This window comes from Ictidomys tridecemlineatus, chromosome 7, assembly GCF_052094955.1.
Source record: "Ictidomys tridecemlineatus isolate mIctTri1 chromosome 7, mIctTri1.hap1, whole genome shotgun sequence".
In the NCBI taxonomy this organism is placed as follows: Eukaryota; Metazoa; Chordata; class Mammalia; order Rodentia; family Sciuridae; genus Ictidomys; species Ictidomys tridecemlineatus.
The window spans coordinates 96,294,066-96,306,471 of NC_135483.1; the positions used below are offsets into that span (position 1 = coordinate 96,294,066).

The 12,406-nt window shown below is 42.3% G+C and overlaps 1 protein-coding gene across 2 annotated transcripts in view; it reads left to right on the forward strand.

The window, feature by feature from the left end:
• Positions 1–1,119: 1,119 nt before the first annotated feature.
• The window catches only part of LOC101975536 (5-hydroxytryptamine receptor 5B), a 34,973-nt gene continuing 23,686 nt past the window's right edge, over positions 1,120–12,406 (forward strand). Inside the window, exon 1 of one of the 2 annotated variants that reach the window (XM_005315955.4) lies at positions 1,120–2,335. In XM_005315955.4, coding sequence (XP_005316012.2) covers positions 1,559–2,335 — 777 coding nt within the window. In that variant the 5' untranslated portion in view covers positions 1,120–1,558. The remainder of the gene's footprint in view (positions 2,336–12,406) is intronic. The other variant, XM_040294098.2, reaches the window with a different exon arrangement.

Genomic DNA, 12,406 nt, shown 5'->3' on the forward strand with positions numbered 1-12,406 from the left:
AGGAGAGGACATTCTTAAGGGTGTCCAACCAGCATGAGAAGATGGTTCAGTCGGGTTCTAGGGGGTAGGGCTGCTGGGTGAACCAGGGAAGAAAATCCCTCCACCTGCCTTCATCATGGGTGGCCTTTCCAGAGTCCTCTTTGGGAGCTCACTCTCAGGGTGCAGGGCCCATTGGGCTCTCCTGAGCGCCCAGATTAGCCTGCTGCTCTATTCTCAGAAGGTTAGTAACAAACCAATTATGCTGCTCTGAAGGGGGGGGTGTCAGTTTATTTTATATTTCTCTTCTACTCCCACCAACAGAAGTGATGTAGCTTTAGGTTGATTTCATTACAATTGAGGGGTTTTTTTTGTTTGTTTGTTTGTTTTAAGTATGAGACTGAAAAGGAGGAGTTGGAGTTAGTGGAGAATGAGAGAGTGAGAGGAATCTCATGTTTTTAAGTGTTTTCTACCTTTGCCCAAAGGTCAATAAAAATAACTCCTGGAACTAGGGGTGCAGTTCAGTGGTAAAGCACTTGCTTAGCACGCATGCGGCCCTGGGTTCTATCTCTAGCACGGCAAAAACAAACAAAAAGGAAAACCCTACAGTACGAATTTGGAAGACAGGGATATTAGAAAGTGAAAAGGGAGGGCGCTGGAAGTTTGGGTGATTTGGGGATGGGGATAAATTCCTCTTTCAGGTCTTTGCTCAGAAGCCTTTTTTTTTTTTTTTTTTTTTTTTGCATATAACAGGGAGTGAACTTCTCAAGGTACTTAGTAGCCCTCTCCTGGCAGAAGGGCTGCGAATGAAGGGGCAGTACAAGGGCAGGGGGCTGTCTAGGAGCTTTATCTTTTTCTTTCTTTCTTAAAAAAAAAAAAAATCTCCAGTAGGCACCGGTAGACTCCTGGATTCCAAGAAATCAAAACCCCTCTGGCCGATATGCGGCGGCACCCTACGTTTTCAATGTCCAACAGTGCCACCAGACTGGTCCGAGGATTCACGGAGGTGGCTGCTATGGAATTCCTATAGGATTCTCAACCTTTGTGGGAGGCTACCGCCGTCAGGGTGCTTTCCGAGCCCCCAGAAGCCGCGAGACGGGTGGGGACGACGTTGCAGGTCTGGCTCTTATTGGTGGGTTCTCCAAACCACTCCTGCCCAACTCCCGGAGCAGCTCAGCTTCAGCCGCCCAGGGGAGGGTGGGGGCAACGCTCCAAGCCCGCCCCGGCGCGCGGACCCAGAGCAGCGCTCTCGGATTCCCGATCTTCAAACAGCGGGTTGCGCCGGGGACCGCGGAGAGGTGGGAAGGAGCAGGGCGCTGAACGGAGCTGGAGAGAGTGGAGAGGTCCAGTCCCTCATTTTCCTCCACTGGAAAAGAGGGTCCAAGGTCCACGAGGGCTTCAGGCAGAAGCAACAAAGAGAAACTGCAACCCAGAAGAGAGATCAGGATAGGGTGACCTAAATCCACTTGGGTCCTCCCCTGAGTACGCAGTGCCCTCTCTATGTGCCTGCACCTACCCTATCCAGGTACAGCTTTGGGACAAAGCGAACGTCCGCTGCCCAGCAGCCCCAAGCCAGAGCACTATGGAAGCCGCTAACCTCTTGGCGACCACCAACAGAGCCGCCCTTCTGGTAGGACCTGCGACTTGCACCAGTACCCCAACACCGAGCGAGATCCTCGGGTCCACCCCAGGAGGCACCGACCTGCCCGGCCGGGAGCCGCCCTTCTCGGTCTTCACGGTGCTGGTGGTGACGCTTCTCGTACTGCTGATCGCGGCCACTTTTCTGTGGAATCTGCTGGTTCTGGTCACCATCCTGCGTGTCCGCGCCTTTCATCGCGTGCCGCATAACTTGGTGGCCTCGACGGCCGTATCGGACGTACTAGTGGCAGCGCTGGTGATGCCCCTGAGCCTAGTGAGCGAGCTGTCGGCCGGGCGACGTTGGCAGCTGGGTAGGAGCCTGTGTCACGTGTGGATCTCCTTCGACGTGCTGTGTTGTACCGCCAGTATCTGGAACGTGGCGGCCATCGCTCTGGACCGATACTGGACCATCACGCGTCACCTGCAATACACGCTGCGCACCCGCCGCCGTGCCTCAGCTGTCATGATCGCGCTCACCTGGGCACTATCTGCGCTCATTGCCCTCGCCCCTCTGCTCTTTGGTTGGGGCGAGGCGTACGATGCTCAGCTCCAGCGCTGCCAGGTGAGCCAGGAACCCTCCTACGCCGTCTTCTCCACCTGCGGCGCTTTTTACCTGCCGCTTGGCGTGGTACTGTTTGTCTACTGGAAGATCTACAAGGCGGCCAAGTTTCGCTTCGGTCGCCGCTGCCGGGCTGTGCAGCCCTTGCCCTCCACCATGCAGGTGAGGGACAGGCTGTGGCACTGGGAATGGGGAACTATGAGGGAGGAGGAAGTTTAGCCTAAGGTAGAGCGGGCGGAAGCTTGCAGGCTTGTGTGAGCTCTTTGGAAGACCAAGTGGAGGGTTTTATTACCTGAGTTTCGAGGGCCCCCGCACCGGAGAAGTGTCAGCCACCTGCTGGTTGCGTGCAAGGGAAGAGGTTCTATCACCTATATATTAGGACTGGAGCACGAGCTGATATTGCAGCACTGTGGGGTTGAAGGGGACTTGCAGGTAGGGCTTGTCTAAACAGTGGCGAGGTCGTGTCTAATTAGCTACACACTCTGTGTTCCTCGGCTTAGTTATGTCTATGTCGGTCCTGGAGCTGCCAACGTCTTGATCTCAGCTAGATAATGTGGGATTGTGGAATGCTGTAATCCATCTTGCTGTAGAAGACGAAATTCTCGTGGCTGTTCACCCTTTATTTTCTGTCTCCATCAGATTCCAGTCAATCTTTTGCAGTCCAAAGACCATATTTCCAACTCTTTTGGCTAGCTCCCTGCCAAGGGGAGAACTGAGGGTAACATAATTCAAGTGTCACTTTCCTTGGGCATGCCAACCCCAGTGCTATCCCTCTAGCAGTCTTAGAAACGGAATCATTGATTCTAGCCCTAAGTACTAGCTTAGGGCATTAGAGTGGTTGCTTAATTTCTGTATGCTTTGTTTTCTCATCTTTAAACAATTTAATTCCTACCTTATATGGCTCTTGGCAAGGATCACATGAGATGAAGAAGGTCCAGTACCTAGCATAGTGCCTGGCACAGGATGGGTGGCAGAACAGGGTAGAGAAAAATCAACAGGGTGTTTGTTGCCTGTCAATATGTAAGGGGAGGGAAGATTCTATTGGAAATGTAACGAGATGAAGAAAAGTACATTTGGTAGCTCTTCCAAACGAATTTATCATTCTGCATGCAGATTTTTTTCCTTTCAGCTAGGGCCCTCCTCACCCATGCTCAACTCCCTCCTCACCCTGGAAACCCAAACTTTCTTATTTGGGGGTCAACTATTTCAAGTAATAAGCTCCCAGTCCTAGAGAATAATGGGATTTATTTACTTGACCTTTCTAAAGACAATATGTGGACCGGGAAGGGAATGCACAAGGGGGTGGGGGGCAGGGAAAGTTACTTGTCCTTGTTAGCTTTGTTTGAATGTTAGAAAATTAACCCAGATATTTAGGTTAGTAAGTACATGCTTTTAAAAGTAGACTCTTTTTCATTAAATGGCAGAAGAACTTTGTATCATAAAATAGGAACATCATGGCCATAATTGCAAAGCGTTAAAAGGGAGAACTTTCTTCAGGACTAATGATGTTATTTGAGAGGGTGCTTTGGAAAAGGCTGAGTGATTATAGCTTTTCTGTCAGAGGTAGGGGCTGACTTGTAATAGCTATGTCAATCCAATGTGCACCCAGAGAAATCACAGTGAAATGAACTCCGGAAAGGCTTGCCAAGCAGGATTTTAGCGTTCCTTTTTGATGGACTCTATTCAGGCAGGTGGCCTAAGGAAGAGGTGACCAGATAGGAGGCTGTCCAATCCTGGAGTGGCCTGTGTTGGGGAGAAAGAGCTCCAGGAGGTAGGGGCAGTGTTGTGATTTAGCCACTTGCTGGTAGTGGGAGGTAGGGCAAGCCCTTATTTTGGACCTGCACTTCTGTAATACACAGTATTGGTCTGTCATGTTTAAAAGTCTTGAATCATAGAGGCTGAGACTGTAGATGAGGTAATGTCTTAGAGCATCCTGCTTCTAGGGACTCCAGCAAGTCCTTGATCAAAATCCTGAGTAATTTTCCTGAGTCAGCGTTTGCAAGTCTCTAGCTACAAAACACAATAACAGATATTTAAAATAATGCCAGAAATGCTATTTCTATACTTTCTCCCACCTACTTCTTTTTACACTTCCAGGATAGTTAGTTGAGTTGAATTTAGGTGCTGCAAAGTGTTCGTACTGTTTTCTGTGGGTGATAGGAGTCCTGTTGAGGAGGCTGTGTACATCCTTCATTTTTTTTTCTTTTTTTCACAATTCTGTGGCTAGGTCCCAATACTAAAATATTATCAGAAAGCAGTCTGCAATAGCTGCTAAACAGCGATTAATCCTTTAGGACAAAATGCCATTTTCAAAAATAGACAAGGAAAAATATGAATTTACTATTTTTGATGCTTTACATTCATCTTCTTGAATCCTCATGATGCACCAAAGTTGGCATTTACAATCTCTCCTAAGTCAAGAAAAGTTAAGTTGTGCTGCAGTAACATATAACTTTCAAACCAATAGAAGTTTATTTTACTTTCACTCAAAGTTTTATATGGTCTGGGGGCCCTCTTGCATAGCTTTCTTGCAGACAGTAACTCATGGATTTGGGTCACTTGTTCTTTCTTTGAACATGCAGCTTCTAAAGTTGCTGTGGGAGGAGGAGAGATGTGGAATATATCAGATTTTAAGTGCATTCTTCTTCTGTTCACAGTCTTCTGGTCAGCTATTAGCTATAAATTGGAGGGGAACATGGGGATATTTGGTGAGCATGAACTGTGTTTGCCACATAGCTCTCATTTTGCAGATGAGAAAGCTAAAGCATCCCAAAGTGAATCCATCCCAAACAACCCAGCTATCATGTGGAGAAGCTGAAGTTTATACTAGTTTTAAAGTCACTGTTCTTTTTATTATTACTCTCTGTGGTTTCTAGGTGCTTTATTCTGAGGGCTTTCTCCTGCCCTCAGGCATCTCACCTGGAGAGGAATGAGAGGATCTCAAGGAGCAGGATCTCAAAACTATTCTCATGAACTTTCTTTTCAAGACCAGCTGAAAGCAATTGAGTAGAGAGGCACTGCCAGCTTCTCTCAGAAGACAGAGTTAATTCCTGGCCTGGAATCCTTTCTTTCAACCTCATATCCTGAGAAACTGAGCTCCACATGCACAGTATGCTCTGCCCACTCCAAAGCAAGCCCCATGGGTTGCTATTGTTTTCTAGTATCCCAGTGCCCATGAGAAGGAGAAAAACAGCAAAACTGTCAATAGACATGATTTCTTTGACTTTCAATGTGTAACATCAAATGTTTTTCTTTGGGGATTTTTTTTTCTTTTCAATTGCTTGATTTCTGTGCACAATTGACACTATGGCCTAGAATCTATCCATCAGCCCGTGAGGCCCACCACCTAGAGCCATAAGTCTTTTGGAGGCCCATGGAAATGTTTCAATTTTAACTTCCTTTAAAATTAGTGAAAAAAATTAATACAATACTAATAAATATATAATAATGAATCCAGTCTTGGTGATATTGGTTTTTATAAGAGTATGTTCACACAATATAATTTTTAGCATTTTCAAAAGAGAAAGGGAATGGTAGAGGCAAATATGCATAGAATCTTTGAAAGGAGCCTTGGTGGATACCTTTCATGCATTCTCAGTCAACAAACATGTATAGAGACAGCGTGGGCACCATAGTTAAAAGTAGGAGATTTGGAAACAAGGACACCTGGGTTTTTAATTTTGCACCACTCATTGGCACTTTATCTAGTTGAGTTAATCTAAGTCTACATTTCCCTATATGTAAAATGAATATTACCATTTGTCTCATGCTAGTCTTATGAAGAGTAAATGTGACCATAGTGTGTGTGGAGCACTTAGAATACTAAACTAAAAATGACAGCTGCAGTATTACTTTCCCTGTTATTTTTCTAATCTTATAAGTTAGAAGTCATGCAATTACTTTATCTCCCTTACTACTATTACTTACCATCATGGGTGGATTAGTTGTTTATTGCTTTTGTGCCAAAGCTTGATGGCTTAAAATACCCAATGTTAGCTCAGTGAGGCAGTGGGAACAGCTGAGTTGAGTTGTTGTAGCCAGAGATCTCCTGGTTATGGCCAAGATGTCAGATAGGGCTGCAGTTATTGGAAGGCTACATGGGAGTTGAAGATTTTGCCCCTAAGGTAGCTTACTCAGATGGCTAGTGGTGAGAAACTTTGGTATCCTGTCAAAAGGACATCCTCATAGGACTGCTTGAGTGTATGACCATGGGCAACTAGCTCCCCTCAGAGCAAGCAACCCAGGAGAACAAAGCAAGGAGGAAACCTTTCATGCTCTAGTCTTGAAAGTCACATATGATCACTTCCACTGTATTCCATGCATTAAAAGTTGAGTCACAAAGTCCCACCCATACTCAAGGATCCTTGAGAAAAATTAGGCTCTATTCATAAAAAATATGACAGTATGGAAATACTTTGGTGACTGACTTACCTTCTATTAGCTAATGTCACAACCTCTGAGGTTTCAGAGAATCAGTAAACAGGTCCCCACTCTCAAGGGACTGGTTTTAGTAGGCTATAATTATAGATGTGATAAATGCAATGAAATCTTGGAGGTCCTCTGCTTGAAGGTACTCTGGTCTTTCCAGGGTACAATGATACCTGAAATATTGAGTAGTGTATGGAAAAGCACTTTGAAATGTAAAGGGCAAAAAATAAGTATGAGGTGTTGAGCTTCAGGGTTTATGTCACCTTGGATCTTGGTTTTATATAATGCTATATTACAAAAAGTTGACTCCTCTAGAAATTTGTATTCCATGGTCAACATCCGTCTCTCTCACCGCATCCCCCAATCTCCAGTAATTCCATGCCACTCTAACTATACACGAGGCTTTTTAAGATTTCATATGTAAGTGAGACCATGCAGTGTTTTCTATACCTAGCTTATTTCATTTACATAATATCCTCCAGGTCCATTCATGTTTGTCACAAATGACAATATTTTTTAAAAGGCTGTGTTGTATTTCATTATGTACATATACCATATTTTCTTTATTCATCAGTTGATGAGTACTTAGGTAGAGTCCATAATGTAGCTATTATGAATAATGCTGGAATGAATCTGGAAATTAAGATGTCTCTTCAATAGATTGATTTCAATTCTTTTGGATATATACTCAGAAGTGGGATTGCTAGATCATCTGGAAATTCTATTTTCAGTTTTTTGAGGAAACTCTATACTGTTCTTCATCATGGCTGTACTATTTTACATTTCCACCAACAGTGAACAAGAGTTCCCTTTTACCAACATCCTCACCAACACTTATCTTTCACTTTTTAATAATTGTAATTTTAACAGGTATGAGATGATACCGCTTAAGATTTTAATGTCAGGTCCCCTGATGATCAGCGATGTTGACCATCTTTTTTTCATAAACCTGTGGGCCATTTGTAATGCCTTATTTTTAGAAATGTCTACTCAAGTCCTTTGCCTATGTTTTCATTGAGTTGTTTTCTTACTATTGAGTTGAGTCCCTTATATACTTTGGATACTAATTCCTTATCAGATATATGGTTTCCAAATATGGTTTTCTCTCACTCTGAGGTGGTCTCTTCACTCTGTTAATTATTTTCTTTGCTATACAAAGCTTTTTGGTTTGATGCAATCAATTTTTGCTTTTATTGCCTGCGATTTTAGGATCACATCTAAAAAATTGTTGCCTACATCAGTGTTGTAGATCTTTGCTCCTGTGTTTTCCTCTAGTAGACTTAAAAGTTTCAGGTCTTATATTTAAGTTGTTAAGACATTTTGAGTTGATTTTCATATAATAATAGTGTGAGATAATTGTCTAATTTTATTATTTGCTTGTGGATTACAGTTTTTCCAACATAAATTATTGAACAGGTTATATACTTCCATTGTGTGTTTTTGCACCTTTATCAAAAACCAGTTGATCATAGATACATGGATTTATTTCTGGGCTCCTTGTCCTATTCCATAAGTTGAAATGTCTCTTTTCATGTCAATATCATGCTGTTCTGATTGCCACCGATTTTTACACATATTTTGAAATCAGGTTGTGGTATGCCTCCAGCTTTGTTATTTTGAATTGGTGGGCATTCTAGATCCAAACTGTAGCATTAGTATATAGAAGATTGTTTTGGCTCTTTCATGTCTTTCATGCCTCTACATGGATTTGGGGATTGTTTTTTCTATTTCTGTGAAGAATCTCTTTAGAATCTTGATAGGGATTGTATTGAATCTGTAGATCACTTGGGGTAGTATGAGCTTTGAACAATACTAAGTCTTCTGATCCATGAATATGGTATTTCTTTTCATTTATGTTTGTCTTCCATTTCTTTTCATAAATGTGTTGTAGTTTTCAGTGTACAGGTCCTTCACCTCCTTGGCTAATTTATTCCTAAGTATTTTTAAGCTATTGTAAATGGTTTATTAATATTTGACAATTTGCCATCAGTTGTTAGTCAGCTTTCCTTCACTGTGACAAACTACATAGATAATCAGCTTTTATGGGGCAAAGGTTTATTTGGCTCACAGATTTAAAGGCTTAAATCCATGGTCACTTGGTCCTGTTGCCTTGGATCTATGGCAGCACAGTACATCAAGGCAGAAGAGCCTAAGAGAGAGGCAGGAAGGGACTAATATCTCCTTCACGGCCATATCCCCAAGGGCCTAACTTCCTTCTATTAGGTTCCATCTTCCCAAGTTTCCTCCACCTCCAACAGCACCACAGGTTGGGGACCAAGCCTTTGGTGGGCATTCTAGATCCAAACTATAGCATTAATATAAACACTACTGATTTTTGTAGGTGGATTGTGTATAAGTTCTACCAGTTCTTTGAAGTCTTCTGGGGTTTCTGTATATGAGATCATGTTGTACAGGGTGGAGATGTAGCTCAGTAACAGAGCACTTGTTTAGCATGTCCAAGGCTTGTGTTCAAATTCTAGCACTACAAAAAAGAAGGAGGGGCTGGGGATGTGGCTCAAGCGGTAGTGCGCTCACCAGGCATGCGCACGGCCCTGGGTTCGATCCTCAGCACCAATACAAATAAAATAAAGATTCTGTGTCTGCCGAAAACTAAACAATAAATTTAAAAAATTCTCTTTCTCTCTCTCTCTCTCTCTCTTAAAAAAGAAAAAAAGAAGGAGGAGAAGAAGAAGAAATCTGTCATTAGAGATAATTTTACTTCTTCTTTTTCTATTAGGATGTTTTTAATTTCTTTTTCTTGTCTAATTGCTCTAGCTAGGACATCCAGTACTATGTTAACTCAAGGTGGTGAAAATGGACATCCTTGTCTTGTTCCTTATCTTCAAGGGAAAGCTTTCAGCTGTTCACCATTCAATATGATGTTAGCTGTGAGTTTGCTATATATGGTCTTCCTTGTGTTAAGGTTCATTCCTTCTATACCTAATTTGTTGAGAGTTTGGGTTTTTCTGCTTGTTTTTTAACTTAAAAAATATTTAACTGAAATATAAAAGTTGTAGATATTGGGCTGGGGTTGTAGCTCAGCGGTAGAGCGCTTGCCTAGCAAATGTGAGGCCCTGGGTTTGATCCTCAGCACCACATAAAAATAAATAAAATAAACATATTGTGTCCAACTACAACTAAAAAATAAATATAAAAAAAGTTGTACATCCTAACAGGGGTACCTTGTAATGTTCTACACTTGTGTACGTTGTGTAATGTTTAAATCATGTTAAACATATTTACCATCTTAAAATTTATTTTTTCATTATGGTGAAAACTTTGAAAAGCCTTTCTTTTATTTTTGAAATGTACAGTATGTCATTGTTGCCTGTAGTCACCATGCTGTGCAATGCCACATCAGAGCTTGCTATTATCTAACTGTAACTTAGTACCCATTGATGACCTTTCCCCACCTCTCCCCAATGCCTCCCCACCTCTGGAACCATCATTCTACTCCTCACTTCTATAAGATCAACTCGTTTAGATTCAACATATGAGTTGGAGTGTATTGGCCTGGTGGTAGGGGTCACAGGAGTCTGCCTAGCACTGGGTTTCACCTTAGTGCACCTGGTACTGGGTTTCAAGTCTAAGGCCAGTATTTAATTCCCTCCTCCTCCTCTAAGCAGAGGCATGTCTTCTTGCTGGGTTGCTTGGAGTTGGGGGTAGGTTGATCCAGGCAACTCCTTCCTGCCTGCGTTCTTCGATGCCTCTATCATTTTGTTATACAAAATGCTGATTTCCTTGCCTGATTTCCTTAAAACTCTTGTGAAGGTGGTTTGGTGTGTGACTAGCTGTTCCACTTGGTGTGTCTGTGGGGAGAGATCACCAGACCATTTTCCTCAGCCATCATCTTGTTCTATCTCCTTTGAGTTTTTATCATGAAGCAGTGTTGCATTTTGTCAAGTGCTTTTTCTTTATCTATGGGAATGGTCATGGTTTTGTCGTTCATTCTGTTAATCTGACAAAAATATCATATATCACATTTATTGATTTGTTCTTAATGAACCATTCCTTGCATTCCAGAGATAAATTCTGTTTCATCATGGTAAATGATCCTTTTAATGTGCTGTTGAATTTGATCTGCTAGTGTTTTGTTGAGGATTTTTACACCAATGTTCTTCAGGGATATTGGCATGTAATTTTATTTTCTTGGAGTATCCTTATCTGAACCTGTGATGTTTTTATTGCCTGTCTAATGCTTACGTCCCATACCAACCATCCCAAAGACTAAGCAGCCAGTGGACTTATAGATAGAACCACACATGCAAGCAGTGGTGTTGCCCTGAGCTCACATATGGGAAGAGAACAGTAGGTAGTCATCACTTTTTGTTCTGATATCTGCTAAAAATACTGTGGGCTCAAACACATTCCCATGGTAGACTGCAGGGCTATATTAACTAGAAAATTAAATTTTACAGATCAAATTGCATTAGTGGCAACAAAACACTGGCTTAAGTTTAGATACTTGTAAGATTGGCACCTACTTGAGAATTAAAACCAACCAACCAACCAACCAACCAAAAAACAAAAACAAAAAAAGTTGGGCTTACCAAGGAGTCTTTTCCTCTACCCCTTCAGAGATATCTCTGACTCTCCCTTCCCTACAAAAGTCTTCTTTGTTCTCCCTACATCACTGTGTTCGTCCTGACTCTTTACCACTATTTCCATTTCTCTTTTCTCTCTTTCTGGATGGTTGGGAGAAGTGAAAAGCAGGTAGGAGAGAAACAAAGAGAGTGTCAACAGGTATGATCCACTTTGACCTTGCAATTAGCTAGGTGTTAAATCTATGTAGTTCTTAGAGAAGATTGGGCCTCCCAGGAGGATGTAAACTCAAACTCCATGGCTCTAAAGTGTTTTTGATAGATTACAGGATTTCTTGAATAGTAAAGTAAGTTTTGAACTTGCTGCCCAGTAAAGTATGTAACTGCTAGCTTGCCCAATTTGTATTTGTTTCCTGAAACCCTTCCCTGCAGGGTGATGCTCTCTCAGCCTTCTTCCTGCTGGCTCACCTCAAGGGTTGGAACCCACAGTGCAGGAGTAAGTAGGACTCTTTGAGAGAGTGATCTTCATTCCTGGAGACAGGGCCCCCCTAAGGTGGCATATTAGAACACTGAGACTGGACAATGCAAGATCTAAAAGACAAAACCTCCTCTTTCTCTATTGCACCCTTCCCGTGGGGCACTGAGAATCACTAGTCAGGAAGTCCAGAGACCTAAAGGTAAGAGCTCAGGCCTCCACAAAGGACCTTCCATTGTTACCGACATGTGAAGAGGGATGATTTTGGATTAGATGGAGTTAGAGATGAAAACACAAATGTGGTCTAACCTACTTGACACTCTTGCTTTCATTTTCCCCTTCTCAGCTTTAACTCCAGTGAATTCTTTGTCTTGCCAGAGTGATTAAACTCCCAATAAAAAAATACCCGTTTTCCAAATCTAAACATTATAACAATTTTTGCCTTCAGTTATGATCATACCTATGTGACATAGATACGATCTACATCAACTCTATTTTGTTGTGTATTTTATTACACTGAATGAGCAGTTTATTTTCATCAACCCTAGCAGTCCTCTGCTTTTTTTTTTTTTTTACAAGAAAGTTTCCTTAAATTATTTACTTGATTTCTTTTGCACAAGAAAAGCAGCTGAGAAAATTCCCTGTTCTAGGTTGTCAGACAAGCCAGACAGCTTCAGTTTACGTTAGGTGATATTTTAGTTATCTCCTTAAAGTACCTTGGATTTAGAACTTGATTATCTCAGAGAAAAGGAAGCCACAGTTGTTTTGAGACCTGACCTAAGGGCTCTG